The sequence below is a fragment of the Vicugna pacos genome, chromosome 11 (genome assembly GCF_048564905.1).
Source record: "Vicugna pacos chromosome 11, VicPac4, whole genome shotgun sequence".
NCBI classification, from domain to species: Eukaryota; Metazoa; Chordata; class Mammalia; order Artiodactyla; family Camelidae; genus Vicugna; species Vicugna pacos.
In genome coordinates this window covers 84,767,664-84,783,937 of record NC_132997.1, presented here as the reverse complement: position 1 = coordinate 84,783,937, position 16,274 = coordinate 84,767,664, and the positions used below count along the sequence as shown (strand labels likewise).

Genomic DNA, 16,274 nt, shown 5'->3' with positions numbered 1-16,274 from the left:
TTAAAGCCAAAGTTTTAGAATGGAGTGTAACACGTGCATAAAACAACAATAAGAACAAAGACAAGAAATAACATTTTATATTTCTATATAAAAATTTAGCATTTCTTTCTCCAACAGCTTATAATTCTATTCCACAAATATTTGTATGAATTACAAACAGGTCAAATTTCGACTGAATCTGGTACAAAATCAAGTCATTCAACAACCACATTTCTATCTAAAGACATGGAAAGGAACATTTCCATCCATATTCCTAGGGATATTTTAATATCCCATAAGTGTGTCATACTTTGTAAGCACAAGAAAATTGATCATGGACTTTCTACATATATATTAACCCAAAATTAAATTAAGATTTTAAGTGTCTGATTAGAGTTAAATGTAGAATATCATACTAAAATTTAAGCTGCGTCTTTTTCAAAGCTAAATAAAAATTTTAAAACACCCACAGAATATTATGTCTCTACAAAGCTACACAGCCTAAAACAAAGTTTCCTTTATCAATCGTAAGATCAATGCTCAAAGCAACAATGTATTTAATTGACCTGTTTTATTCAGAATAAACTTGCCTTTCACACGAAAAGGAAAACTTTCCTTAAAAAGTTGTACAACTAATTTTTATGTCAATTTAAAAAAAAAAAACTAAAAAAGGGCTCAAAGATAATACCTTTATCAATTTCTCAAAATTGGTAAGTTAATGGTTTACAATATTCCAAACACTTCTGAAAAATGTTCTATAATTAAAATATCAAAACAACTTAACTTGTTTTTACTTGCTTATACATGTATATTTCCTATTTTTTACCCTACTACCCATTCTTTCAAAAACATTTTCCCTTTGTTTCTGAACAACTTAGCTTTATATATGAAGACAAGAATGAAATCTACCAAAATGTTAACAGTCTTGCATTTACTGACTTTTCTACTTTTCTGTATTCTTGGATTGTTTTTAATGAACATGTAAGTACTTTACAAATGAAATGTTTTTCATTTTCTTACATACAGCTTCTTCACAAGGCTTTGATACGCCAATCGTTGTGGTAAATTATGTAGAAAAGTAATGTGAATTTAAGCAAACATTTTTCAGGTAAAGAACAGAATGTCAGAGAATGGGAAAATACAGCCTTAAAGCAGCTTACATATCTGCAAATACTTTAAAAATAGGCAGTAACAACTTAATAATTAGGCAAAAACCTTTGTTCTAATTCAAATTTACTTTTTCCCCCAATGATGAAAGCAAATTAGGTCTGTGTGAAAAAGAACCAATTATAGGGGGAAGGGGAATATAGCTCAGGGGTAGAGTGCACGCCTAGCATGAACAAGGTCCCGGGTTTGATACCCAGTACCTCCATTAAAATAAATAAATAAATAAATAAAGGCCTAATTACCTCCCCCCAAATAAGTAAATAAAAATTTTAAATGTGAAATTATAAAAAAAGTTTTTAAAAAAAGAACAATTGATAAAAATCTTCAGGCCCACTTACAGCTACACTGTAACTCATTTTCTAAGTCTATAAAATAATCTCAAACCATGTACTATTAACATTGCTAAAACTGATTAAGGTACACCATAAAGAAGACAGAACTTAGAAACCAGCTATTTTTAGGCAAGTATCAGACATTTCTGATATGGAAAAGCACTGAACAGAATTATTTAGCATAACAAATACTACAAATAATAATAGTAATCAAAGGCTTCTTACCAATTTCAGCAGGTAGTTGTTTGATTTTGTTCTCTCGAATGCTAAGCATGCTGAGTTTTGACAGGTTTCTGATGTCCTTTTCCACAGTAGTTATACGATTAAAACGAAGGTAAAGAGTGGTGAGAGAATCTAGCCTATACACCACTGAAGGAATTTCTCTCAGTTTATTATGCCGTAAATCAAGCATCCGCAGCTTCTTCAAGTTATCAAGAGAGTCAGGCAAACTGGTAAGTGAATTTTCACTTAGAGCCAGTGTCATGAGATTTACCAGACATCCCACTTCTGCTGGGAGGGACTGCAATTTGTTGCTATATAAATAAAGCTCTGTTAATTGAGTCAACTCTTTGATTGATGATGGCAATATGTGTATAGACCTCTTGGATAAGTCCAAACGCATTGAATTCTCTTCTCGGCATTTGTTGAGCTCTTTAATCACCTCTGCATTGCTAGACTTTTTTCTAGTCCCAGGTGCCGGATTTGGCCGTTTAATCGTATTATCAACTGAAAAAGCCACCCCTGGTTGGGCAGCACTGGAGTCCTTCTTTCCATCTTTGGCATCTTTCCCTTTGGTCTTAGGTTCTTTTTCTTTGCTCTCTTTCCCGAAACCTCCAGAAGCTTTTGCCTCCTTTTCTCTTTCCTTTGCTGATGGTACTTTGGGATCTTTCTCTTTAGAGTCTTTTTCTTTTCCTAAACTACTACTCATGGTGACTCAAGCTTGGGCAAAAACTACATGAACTCCTTTTGTTCGCCAACAGTAGAAATTGGAATTCAAAGACGAAGAGAAAAGATCCTACACAATCAAAAAAAGTGTTGGCTTGAAGAAGTAATCACCATGGAGTAACAGCCATCTGTTACATGGTGGATCTAAAAGCAGTATGCCCATTTCTGATAACTCATTCCAACTGGTAAAATGATGCTGGTCAATCAATGATTCATTAGAATTCCTGGAATATAATACAGAAGAGAGAGTATTAAATTACTTCAGATTATAATTTATGTTAAGTACATGGGCTCTGAAAAACAATCTTGACTGACAATTGTCATTTTCCTGTGATTTGATACAGTAAATATTTATCAAACACCTATTTCATAAAATTCATTGAAAAACTATAAAAATTACAAAGGTAGGCTTTATCTTTAAGGAATTTACACTCTAACAGCAAGAGGTAAGATAAATATACAAGTTACTGAAGTACAAAAGTCTGTAAGTCCTGAAAAGTGGGAGAAATCACAGCAGCAGCTAACATGTGAGTGCTTCCTATGCACAAGCTCTACTGCAGGGAATTTACAAATATTAACTCATTTAATGCATATAAACAGTCGTAAGAGGTAAATCGTTAGCCCTACTTTACACACAGGGACACTGAGGCACAGAAATGTTTTTAAGTAACTAGCTTTGCACTCTTGGAAAAGTAACAGAGTTAAGATTCCAGTGTAGGCAGTAGGTACCCACAGCCTATGCTCCTAACCACTTTCACTAAAACTGCTCGATGTGCAGCTAATTATCAGATAGTTGCAGGGAACAGGAAAGATATGAAAGGCCAAAATGACAGAATAGAGAGGAGTCTGGCAAAAGAACAAGATAAGCAAAGTGAAATATGCATGCGGAACAACAAATAACTCAGGAAAGGGGCACTACAGAATCTACACTTCAATGAGCACCCTAGGTGACTCTGGTGCAGGTAAGTCTAAGGACCACCCTGAGAAACAGTAACAAAGAGCCAGCTCCAATCATGTCTACATTGTGGGAACTGAAGAGGTGGTTTTTCAGTTGCCAGCAAGAAGGATTAAGGGTTCTTAAAAGTAGAAAAATTTCACTGATAAAATGACTGACCAAAATGATCCACAAAGGTTGAAAAGATGAGGGAAGATGGAAGTGAGAAAGCACCAGCCTAATAAGGTCTATTCTTGTTATTAGACTATAATGATAATCATCACATATAAAAATTATTCACCTTAAAAAAACACATCAATCGGCCATATAGACTAAATGTGTTCCCTAGTCTTAAACACAAATGTGAAAGCTTTACAATATGGGACTTCAGTGACAATAAACAAGACTTCTGATTCCAGACAAGATGGAATAAGCCCATTTAATCCTGTTCTTCACATTGATTACAACCCAAAACCCTGACAAGATGAATAAAACAACTAGCAGAAGATTCTGAAAGGTAGAGAAAAGAAGGTATACTGCTTAGGGACCTTGAATGAAGGATGACCTACCTGGTGGTAAGTTCTTTGGTTTTTGTGTTTTGGTTTGGTTTTCTATATATTACGGCCTGAGTAGTAGAGAAGTCCATAATCCAGAAGCACCAATAGGCATTGACCAAAACAAAGTCCAAGAAAAGTCCATTCCTTCTAGTCAAAGGACTATGAAGAGAATAGCACTGCAGGATGGAACCCTTTTCCCTCCCAACTGGCAATGAGGCCGCAAAGACTGTGGAGCAAAACTCTGCCAACCATCCCAGCCCTGCACTAACTTAGATAGAAGCAGCACATATCCCCCTTGGCATCAGCACTGTGGTCATGGAGATTGTGGAGAAGAGCCCTGTTGACCATCCCCACCCTGCACTAAGCAAATGTTAGCAAAGAGGTAGCACACCACCCCTTCACAACTAGACGGGGAGGGAGAAAATTATGGAGAGGAGGGAGCCGGATAAAGGAATCCTTTCAATCTGTGTATTCCCAGGCACACTCCATAGAAGCCCATGTATGAAATTAACCAGAATCAAAACAACAAATGCTTTGGGAACTGAACTACAGTGTTAATACCACCTATTTTTCAAATTGGCCTTGGGGTGGCATACAAGCAAGGCAGACTAGAATACCCCTAAGAAGACTGTGAAAACTATACTGGAACCAAAGACCACAAAAATGAGTCAGGATGTGTATTCTGAACCAAAACAGGTTGACTGCTAAAACAGACTGTAAAAGAAATCAAAGTTTCATAACAGTCTCAAAATGTCCAAAATACAATCCAAAATTACTCATACCAAGAACTAGGAAAATATCTACCTGAATAAGAAAAGACAATTAACAGACACCAACAATGAGATGACACAGATGTTGGAATTATCTGACAAGGATTCTAAAGCAGCTCTCAAAAAAGCAAAACCAAAAAAATGCTCCAACAATTACATATACTCTAGAAATGAATAAGCATAAAGTCTCAGCAAAGAAATAAAAGATAGACAACCAAATGAAAATTTTAGAGCTATATTATGTAATACATAAAATTTAAAACTTACTGGATGGGCTCAATAGAAGAATGGAGATTACTGACGATTGGGTGAACCTGAAGAAACATCAGTAGAAATTATCCAATCTGAACAACAGAAAGAAAATAGATTTTAAAAGCTCAAAAGAGCCTCAGTGAGCTACAGAACAGAAATAAAACATCTAATATTTGTTTCTTCAGAATCCCAGAAGGAAAGAAGAATGAATATGTGGCTAAAAAATTATTTAAAGAGACAATGGCTGAATCTTCTAAAATTTGGTAAAAAGCATAAACTTATGGAGACAAAATGCTGAGCAAAAACCAAACAGGAAAAATTCAAAGAAATCCATTCCCAGAATATGATAATCAGACTTCTGAAAAATGTAAATCTTGAAGTAACAACAAAAATCTACAGGAGAACAATTATTTGAATGTCAGTGAATTTCTCATCAGAAATCATATAGGCCTGAGGAAGTGACAAACATTTTTCAAGTTTTGAAAAAAAGAACTGTCAACCAAGACTTCTTTATTCAGCATAAACATTCTTCAGGAATGAAGGAAAAATAATGACATTCTCAGATGAAGGAAAACAAAGAGAATTTGATGCCAGTAGCCCTGCTCTAAAAGAACTGTCAAAGGAAGTTCTTCAGACAGGAAAGTAAACAATGAAATTTAGAACATCAGGAATGAAGAAAGATCAATAGAAAGGGTAAGAATACAGATTAATACAATTCACAATTCTTCTCTTCTTCAGTTTTGTAAATTCTGTTAGACTGTTGAAAGCAAAGAATATATCTCTGAGGTGGCTGTCAATGAATATAGAGATACTGAGACAATTATATGATAAAGGAGTGAGAATGAAAAGACCTAACTGATAAGAAGATTATTACATTCTACCTGGAGTGGTAAAATGTTGATACTAGTAGACTGTGATAGCTTAGGAATGTATATTGCCTAGCAGCACAGTAAGGCAAGAAAAAGAAACAGCATATAGATTACAAAGGAAGAAATAAAACTGTTTCTACTTGTAGATGACATGATTATCTATGCAGAGTCAAAAAACCTCATAGAATCAATAAGTGAGTTTAGCATGGTCATAGAAAATAAGGTCAAGACACAAAAATCAATCATATTTCTCTATGTTAGAAACAACTGAAAACCAAAATTAAAACAATACCATTTGCAATCCCTCCAAAATTTAAATACTTAGGTATAAAGCTAACAAATTATGTACAGACTCTGTATGCTTAAAACTACAGAACACTGATAAAAGAAATAAAAAATGACCTTCATTTAAGTTTTCTCCATGTCTTTTTGGGTCTGGACCTTTTATTGCTAAAAAATATTCCATTGTCTGGATGTCCCACATTTATTTATCTATTCACCTACTGAAGATCATCTTGGTTGCTCCCAAGTTTTGGCAATCATTAATAAAGCTGCTGTGAACATTCTTCTGCAGGTTTTCATTCAGACATAAAATTTCAACTTATTTGGATAAATACCAAGTAGAGTGACTACTGGGTTGTATGATAAGAGTATGTGTAGTTTTGTAAGAAACTACGTTCCAAAGTGGCTATATCATTCTGCATTCCCATCAGCATTGTTGCTCTACATACTCCCCAGCATTTGGCAATGTCCAGCTGATTTCTAACAAACGTGTAAAAGCAGTTCAGTGGAGGAGAATAGCCTTTAAACAAATGTTGCTGGAGTAACTAACTTCTATAGGCAAGAAAAACACCTCTGACCTGAACTTCATACCTTATATAAAAATTAACTCAAAATGGATCTAAGATCTAAATGTGAAAAATAAAGCTATAAAACTTCTAGAAGAAAACATAGGAGAAAAATTTTATAACCTATGGTTAAGCAAGGAATTACTAGATATTAGTAATTCCAATACTTAATAGTGTAAGACTCTTCCAATACTTAACTGTGTAAGACTCAGTTAAGAGGATGAAAAGACAAGCTACAGCCTGGGAGGAAATATACCAAGAATATATAAAGGACTCCTTTGAACAGTAAGAAAATAATCAATTCAGTTAGAAAATGGGCTAAAGACTTGCAGAGACATTTCACCAAAGATACAAATGGCAGGTAAGCACACGTAAAGATACTCAACATCACTAGCCATCAGAGAATTGCAAATATAACTATATACCTATTAGGAGAGCTGAAATTAAAAATACAGGTGATACCAAGTACTGAAGAAAATGTGAAATGTGAAATGAGAAACTTATTCATTGCTGATGAGAATATAAAATGGCACAGCCACTCTGGTAAATGATTTGGTAGTTTCTCATAGATAAACATACACTTAACCAACCAACCAACTGCACTCTCAGGTCCTTACCCTAGAGAAATAAAAACTTTACTTTCACACAGAATGGTCACAGCAGTTTTATTTGTAATACCCCCCCCAAACTAGAAACCACCCAAATGTCTTTTACTAGGTGAATTGATAAATTATGTTACATTCATGCAGTGGAATATTAGTCAACAATAAAAAGGAACAAACTATCCTTGCACACAAAAACTTGGGTGAATCTCAAGGGCATTATGGTGACTGAAAAAGTTACCATCAAAAGGTTACATACTATATTATTCCGTTCATATATTGTTAAATGACAAAATTATAGTGATGGAGACAAAATCAGTGATCACCATTGGCTTAGGACTGGGGTGAGAGTGTGGCTATAAAGGAACAGCATGTGGGAGCTTCTCTGAAGTGATGAATTAGGTCTGTACTTTGTGGTGGTTAGAAAAATCTATGCATGCGATCAAATTTCATAGGGCAATCAACCCTCACCTCCCCCACCTCCACAAAAAAGAGTGCATGGAAAAACTGGTGAAATTTCAAATGAGGGGTGTAGCTTAGTTAACAGTATTGTGCCAATGTCAATTTCCTGGTTTTGATAACACCTTACATAACTATAGTACAATTTCCATTGGTGAAAAATAAATGAAGGTATAGGGAATTTCTCTGTACCAATTTTATAAATTCTAGGAGTCTAAAACTGTTTCAAAAGAAAACGTAAAAAATAAAATACAATGAACAATACAAATCTATCATATGTAAATTACAAAGTATACTGATTTTTTCTTAAATAAGTGGAAGTTTAAAAACTACATTTTTGAAAAAATATTTTGAAAATAAAAAAAATGTTAAAGTAAAAAATAAGCAGTCCAAATTGTCTGCAAAAAGATTTCTCTCAATCTTGTTCAATATCAGATGTAAATATACCTGCATAGATACCATTGGATTTGGGAAGGTACATATTTCATAAATATTGCCAGGAAAAGAGAAGGGTCTTTTTTTGAAGTACAAACACATGTAAATATACTTTAGACAATGATCATTCATAAAATAATGGTGAGTAAATCAGGAACATACTAAGCATACAAGTTCTCTATCTTCCAGATAAAATTAAAAGATAACTAATTAAAATTAGTTAAAAAATTGGGCTATTATATATCAAAATAACTGGTAATTCCATTTTGACTTGTCACCAAATCTAGCATAAACTGGCTGGGCTATTACTAAATAAAAATTTCAGTGGGAGTGGAATGAGGGAAAACATCCCTGATATGTGCTACCATCAACCTGAAGGTATAACGTATTTAGTAAGCAGTGTTGTGCTGATGTCACACCATTAATTTTAGAACTTGAGGGTCAAATTAAAAGGATAGCTGCAATAGTTTTTTTCTTGGAAATAAAGAATTTCACCATTTTGTAATTCATTTGATTAAAATTTAAGTACAAGTGACATATCTGACAGGTATTACAGAATCAAAGATGAACATTACTATAGAAAAATAAAAGGTAAGTAAATTATTACCCTATTGGGCCCAAGAGAAGGGGACTAGAGACTATTCTGTGTTATAGTTCTGGTAACACATTAAAAGAAGCAATGCACAAAAACTTTATTTATTTAGGCATTTTTATAAATGGTACATGTATAGAAGATGAATACTAGTAAGAATTATATAAACAGTTCCTAAATGGCAGTCCAAAGAAAACTTCAAGCAAAAGAAATACTATAATTATGTCATTTATACATTTAACAAATATTTATTAAACTCCTCCATGTGCCAGCCATCAAGACTAAGTGCTGAATAAATAAAAAAGACATGTTCCTGCCCTCAAAGTGCTTACAGTCAGGTAGAAAAAAGAAACAAGCAAACAGCATCCTGCAAAGAAAAAATAACATGTAAAGCTGAGATATACAAGAATATTGTGAAACAGGAACTAAATGGAGGTTAATGTGCCCAGACTACACATGAGGGAGGATGATAAGGGATCAGACTAAGGCAATTAAGAGAAGGACAAGATTATCCATAATGAGCTTAGATTCCCTTCTAGACCACTGAATGACTGTGAGAATAAAATGATGTATGTTTTAAAAGGATCTCTCACATCTTTGTGTGGAGAATGGATTGTTGAAGGAAAGAGCAAAAACAGGAGAGCAATTAGAAGACTACTGCAACTAAGTGAGAGTTAATATCTTACACTAAAATATTACAGAATGGATGGAAAGTGGGTACATTCAAGAAATATTTAGGAGGGAAAACTGACAAACTCAGTATTACACTCTATGTGGACAGGGAGGTTGAGGAGGAGGATCCTGAAGCTAAGAGGTTTGAGGTAGAAACACATTTGGAAGGCAATAGCATATTGATGGTTTATAACACCATGAGCAGGAAGAACAATAGAAAAAGAGGGGAAAAGAGTTTAAGACTGAGGCTCAGGATACCTGTTAAAAAAAAAAAAAAAAAAAGACCTGGGCCCTTGGCAACTACCAAACTTACAGGTGAGGCAGAAAAGGTTTCTTTCTGAGGACAAAGAGTAGGCTGGAGAGAGAGGAAGCAAACTCAAAAGAATACAGTATGGTGTAATAACAAGTATTAGCAAGGATGTAGAAAAACTGGAACCTTAACTCATTGCTAGTGGGATTGCAAAATAGTTCTTCGAATTTGGAAAACAGTCTGTTACTCTAATAACAAGAATAAACTCTAGCCACATCAAAGTAGAACTAGGAAATTGTAACCAATTAGATTCCCTCAGTGCACTGTGTAAAAACTAACCTTCGATACCTGCCACGTGAATATTATTTATCTCAACATTCTGCCAATACAGTTCAACTACAGGGCCACCATGATGGAAAATACTCATGTCTTGTTTTAGATTAAAAGCGATATAATATAAAAATCAAAATTAGAAAGTAAACAAAGCATATACTTTCTCTTGGTAAAAGAAATTATCAATCATATTTATATCAGCAACATCAAAACTAGAAAAAACTGTGAGACCCATCACCCTTCCACCATCTGGTCATTCACCAAGCACCTATGAATTAGGTGCTATACTAGTATATGGGGCTAAAAAAACCAACCAAAACAAAAAGCAAAATCTTTGTCTTCAATGATCTTACAAAGAGAGTAAAACAAACAAGTTATAAAACGACGGAAAAAACAATATGAGAGCATAGGGATCGGGGAAGTGGGGGGTGGGGCAGAGGGTAACTGTGATGATACTAGAACTGAAGCCTGAAAGTTGTTGAATAGGGGGCTCACAAACTCATTCTGTGCACAGAAACAGCATGAGAAAACTGCTCAGACAAGGAATCACAAGCAGTTTTTTTTACAACTAGAGTTCAGGTCCCAAGATAAGGTTGGGAATGTAGACTCTCACATCTTAAAGAGGCTCAGCATTCAAATTCAGTAATCTGGACTTTATTCTTTAGTACCATGATTTTCAAACTCAGCTCTCTAAATCCTGTCCCAGGACGGTAGATTCAGGGGCTACCAAGTGTTAATATGAAAAGCCACTAGAGGATTCCTGAAGAAGAAAAGGGGATGATCACAGGCATATTTTTTAAGTTTTATCTGATAGTGTTCAGAATGATTTTAAAAGGTCAGGGGTTCAAGAAGCAAGACAGAAAAACTAGCTGGAAGGCTACTACAATACTCTAGTAATTGATTCTCAAATGCTCAAACAGTGCCAGACATGGTTTTAAAGTATCATTTGGGGAGCTTAGAAATCCTAAACTCTAACCCAAAAATGCTAACAAAATAAGTATCTGTGGTAGGGAACAGTAATTTGTATATTTAAAAAGTTTTCCAGGTGAAATTAAGACTAATGAGAATCCTTGAAGTACATTTTGATGAATAATTTTTTAAAAGAGCAAGAAATCAGGAAAAAAAGAAAATATGGACTTTAAAAGATTATTTTATAACATAGAATAAGTAAGGGTGATTAAGCCAAATTTCTATTGAGTAGCTAGCTATGTATTACTACAACACATCAACGAGAAATCTGGTTCCACTGAAAACCATTCCCACAGCCCTCTGGAATAACAAGAGGAAACTTAAAACCCTTTTCAGTGCTAATGCGGTCAGTACAAGGTCATTTTATGGTTTTGCTCTGTCTTATTTGTCAATATTAAATTCAAGAACAGTAATTAAGGAGAAAAAGTTTTCCAGGTGATTCCAATGCAGGGCCAAATTTGGAAACCAAGCAATAAAGCCATGCCAAAGATGACAAGAGTAAATTTCAACTACTTTATTTGGGAATATGTAGGTTCACTTTATGTTGTCTCAGTATTTAGGAAAGTGCTGCTGGCAGGGTCTGGAGATGTGAAAAACTATCTTTGCATGCTGCACAACCTTCAAATGCCCACCAGACATAGAACCAGATATATAATTATTTGTTTATAATTTTGAGCACCTAGAATCTAATTCCACTTTACATGTAAATTCCAATTTTTCACACTTTAAGAAGTAAAAAGAATGTCTGCATTAAAGGAAAGCTACTTTGTTTAGTTTAGAACTTTAAGAATTATTTATTATTTCTAACAATTACTGACACACATACTGATCTTGGTTTTTGAGTCACCAATAAAATACACCTATATAAATTTGCATTTGTAACCATTACAATGATACATATGTAAACTTTTGTTCTTCATCATTTTCTAGTATTGTGCCTGACCATTTTCATATTCACAAACAAAATGTATAATAAGTTCACTGTTTTCTAAGTATTATTATGCTTAAGTATTTACAAATTGACATACAAAATATATGATATATTCCTTTCATTTCTCCTTTTAATTAATTAGGGTATTATATTGACTTTTGAAAATATACTACTATAATTTCAGAATAGTAAGAGGTGTTACAAAATGCTTGTTACATAAATGGGACATCAGGTCTAAGGAACATGAGAACTGCTAGTTTAACTTAGAAACAGAGGTAACAGGAGAGGATGAGAATGATTCAAGAGATATTTTAACGACAGAATCAACTGTTGGAGGTGAATGGGAGTAAGGAGAAGGAAGAGATCCAGAGTAATGTTAAGCTTCTGGCTTAAAACACCAGATAATGTAGCATGATTATTCAAGTTAGGAAACCAAAAAGAAAAAAATAAAATTTTGGACAAGCTTATATTGAGGTTTCAGTGAAATCATCCAGGTATCTAGTCCACATATGAAAATGGGATTTAGAATAAAGTAGGAAGGTCTGGGCTACACATAAAGATATAACTTTGATGTCAATAGTTTGGTTTGTAATGAGAAAATCCACAGAGAGCATATGGAATGAGAAGATACTGGTACGCTGGGGAAGATAAACATTTAAGAATTGATGGATGAAGTGCCCAATAGATAGCTTGTTTTCTTGACTTTTGAACAAAGTTCCACGCTTACCTAAAAAAGATTGCCCAGATGTCTAATTTTGCAGGTCAACCTAATCTTCTTTCAATTAAACAGAAATTTAAAAATTATATCTAACTTTCTCACAAAAGGAAGCTACTTACAAGATATTTCACTGATAATATGTATACATTTGAAAGAATACTTTGTTATTTAAGAAAACATTTTCCCAGAGCCAAAACTTTTCTTTTTATTTCTCATAAGCATGAAAGATATCAAAATAATGGTAATATCGGGTAATAAAAGCAGACAATCTAAATCTAAACAGATTAAGGGAAATTTAAGATTTAAAAATTTCATTTTATAAAAGATTAAAAATAACTTTTCTAACAATGTAAGAAAAACTTTTCAAACTACGAAGTATTAAGAGTTACTTTTTTATACCTTAATTTCAACACATTTTAGGACAAGGAACCCTTGATGAAATACAAAGGTATAAAACTAGCAAAAGTGTCATAGGCCACAAGGCAAAGAGGCAGAATTGCCAGTAGTTTTATCTGAAGCAGCAAAGTGGTCTTAAAGAAACAGATTGTAGAAGTCTGTTGCACCACAGAAGTCACTTCAGGCAATTAGGCATATATGGATAGTAGGTGAAGATACACAGATGACTCTACAAAGCCCACATTTTAGTAATTTTAATCAAAGCTTCATACTACCCATATATTTAATGAGGATATTCCCACTATTTATATCTCTTGTCATATTCTATAACTATGACAATTAATGTCTAAATTATATATAATTGTTTAGTTGTTTCTTGTCTTTATACTTGTTCCTCTTCCCAACTGGAATGTAAGTTCAGTAAGAGCAGGAACTTTATTTTTTTTTTTTTGGAATTTCTTTTTACACTTTTTTATTGAGTAATAGTCATTTTACAATGTTGTGTCAAATTTTAGTGTAGAGCACAATTTTTCAGTTATACATGAACATATATATATATTCATTGTCTTTTTTTTTTTTTCACTATGAGCTACCAAAAGATCTTGTGTACATTTCCCTGTGCTATGCAGTATAATCTTATTTATGTACTCTGCATTCTAAAATCCCAGTCTGTCCCTTCCCACCCCCCACCCCATGGCAACCACAAGTTTGTATTCTATGTCTATGAGTCTGTTTCTGTTTTGTATTTATGTTTTTTTTTTAATCTCTTATATGAGCAGTCTCATATGGTATTTTTCTTTCTCTTTCTGGCTTACTTCACTTAGAATAACACTCTCCAGGAGCATCCATGTTGCTGCAAATGGCATTATGTTGTCATTTTTATAACTGAATAGTATTCCATTGTATAAATACACTACATCTTCTTTATCCCAAACTAACATCATCTTGTTAATAAATAAGCAAAGCAGACTAATGTAGGAAAAAAAAGAACAATGTTGAATTACAAAGAACTGATATGCTCAATTTTTTTAAAAACCAAGACATTGTTCCAATTCATATGTTCCTTAAATTTTTTCACCCCATAGTCAAGTAGAAATAATATCTGGAAAACCTAACAGTAGTGAGTGACCTTAGCTGAAACCTGCTTGACACAAAATGAGAACAACATATTGAAATCCATAGCTTGCTGTTTCCTTAATGTAAGGGGAACTAGGTAATAAATAAACCACTCTCAGTCTTTTGTTGCTAACTAGTCCCTAATCTTATGTCACTGGCTTCATGTTAATTTATCCTCTCAGTTTTTACCTTCCACTGATTATATCAAATCTCAACTGTCCATACTATACTGTATAAGAGGCCAAAACAGCCTTTTCTCATGCCTTTCTCAAGTCACTAAAGTTCCAAGCGTTCCCCTCCACCCACTAGATTTCTACATTTCATTCTCCTTTGTGTTCTTAGTCTTCAGGCTCAGTCATCTTCCCATCGGTCCTGACAATGTAAGACTTAAACTCCAGAGCTGTCAATCAATCTCTTCTTAACATCTTAACACCTCAGGTCACAAGTCCCACTTTAGGATCTGAGCTTGCTGATAATTTCTCCTTTTGACTATCCCATCATTTCTTTAACAAATTACCTCTTTATATTCTTAATTTTAAATCCTAAACAACAATCCAATCTCTACACCAAGTTTTAGGTTTTTCTATTTCTTTTTCCTCTGGCTTCCTCAAATGACCAGTTCCCAAGCCTCTCATCTCTTTGTTAGTTCTTACTGTACCCAATCTCCACAACTCTTGCCATGTTCTTGACTTCCACTAAGTTATTACACAAGATTCCAAATTCATCTCCCTGACTCTAGATTCTAAACAACCACCCTTCTCCATCCCAACCACTGATTGTAGACTAAGTGTCTTCAGGCTAAATCACTGATTTGAAATCACTCCTCTCCTAAACACACACACAAATATGTACACATACATATATCTACACATATGTATAAATACACATTGCATTTCTCCAAAATCAGGCTCCAATTTATTTTTTTCATATTTACCATTTATATCCTTAATAAACTCTCCATTCCATTCTTAAAATGCTATTGACAAAGAAGGCTTAAATTGCTTTCATATAACCATATCTTTGCTCAGACTGCCCCCTCTTCTTGGATGATCTCTTCCTCCTCTCCACTTCTACTCCCTAGTCCCCCAGGCCACACCCTTTATACACTACCCTCATCAGTAGTCTCAGTTTCCTGAACATAAGATTTCCTGCCTCTACACCTATACTCTTGCTGATTCCTACTCTGCCTGTATGCCTTCCCCTATGTCCCTCACCTCTTCCTTTTCCAGGCACCACCTTTCCAGATAAACCCATAAAAATCTTTTAAGATTTCTAGGAATCACTTTTTTCAGAAAGTCTTTTCTATGTTCTTCTGATTAGGTTAGGTACCTTCCAATAGCATTTATGAATATCTATATATTATTGGGTTTTTTTAATTACTGGTCTTATTTTTGGTACCTAGGTAAATCTTTACACCTCAAATTCTTGTTAACTTCCACAACAGCAGTATACTTGTCTTTTATATGTTCTTGTTTGTTTCTTTTAGGATCTTTATTTTTCTTATTTCTTTAGTAAAACTGTAATAAAATTATTGTGTCATAAAATTAAGCACATCCATCCCCTATCCTGAACAAGTCAATACTAAAGCAACTGAATGTTGCAGAGCAAGGTGGGCATCCACCTCAGTGACGGTAGGAGGTGAGAAGTCAAAATGTCCCATAGCAGAAAGTTAGAGCCCATACAGTTTAAAGAGGGTAAAAGTACAGAAGACCCAACCCATCTTGGATTTCAGAGCCTGAATGAAATGAGAAAGGCATTTCCACAAAAGGGTAGCTCAGTGGGGGTTATCAGGGCCCGAGAGGATGAGGTGGATATCAACACATACTGGAAACCCACAAAAGGTGTCAGAGACCAAGCAAGGTAGAGATGGGTATACTCACAGGAGGAATGGCTCAGCATGGAGGATCAGAGCCTGACTGGGCTGAGAAGAGCATCCGCAGGTGGTGACAAATCAGCGTGGGAATGATTTGGTGAGGAAGATATCTACATGGAGGGGTCATAGTTAAGGGAAAGGTGGCATAGCATGGAGAGTTAAGAGTCCAAGAAAGGTATAAAGGGCATCCATGCAGACTTGCCTGGCAAGGGGAGTCAAAGTCTGAGTGAGATGGAGGTGAAGGTTTGGTAGAACATCCAAACACAGGATGTTAA

The 16,274-nt window shown here is 34.5% G+C and overlaps 1 protein-coding gene across 5 annotated transcripts in view; it reads right to left on the bottom strand.

Moving 5' to 3' along the window:
* The window catches only part of SHOC2 (SHOC2 leucine rich repeat scaffold protein), an 81,943-nt gene that overhangs the window by 38,001 nt on the left and 27,668 nt on the right, over positions 1–16,274 (bottom strand). For 3 of the 5 annotated variants that reach the window (XM_015235949.3, XM_006200206.4, XM_031682627.2), the window contains exon 2: positions 1,704–2,647. In XM_015235949.3, coding sequence (XP_015091435.1) covers positions 1,704–2,406 — 703 coding nt within the window. In that variant the 5' untranslated portion in view covers positions 2,407–2,647. Of the gene's footprint in view, positions 1–1,703; positions 2,648–4,951; positions 5,029–16,274 lie in introns of all 5 variants that reach the window. The other 2 variants (XM_072971868.1, XM_072971867.1) reach the window with 1 other exon arrangement.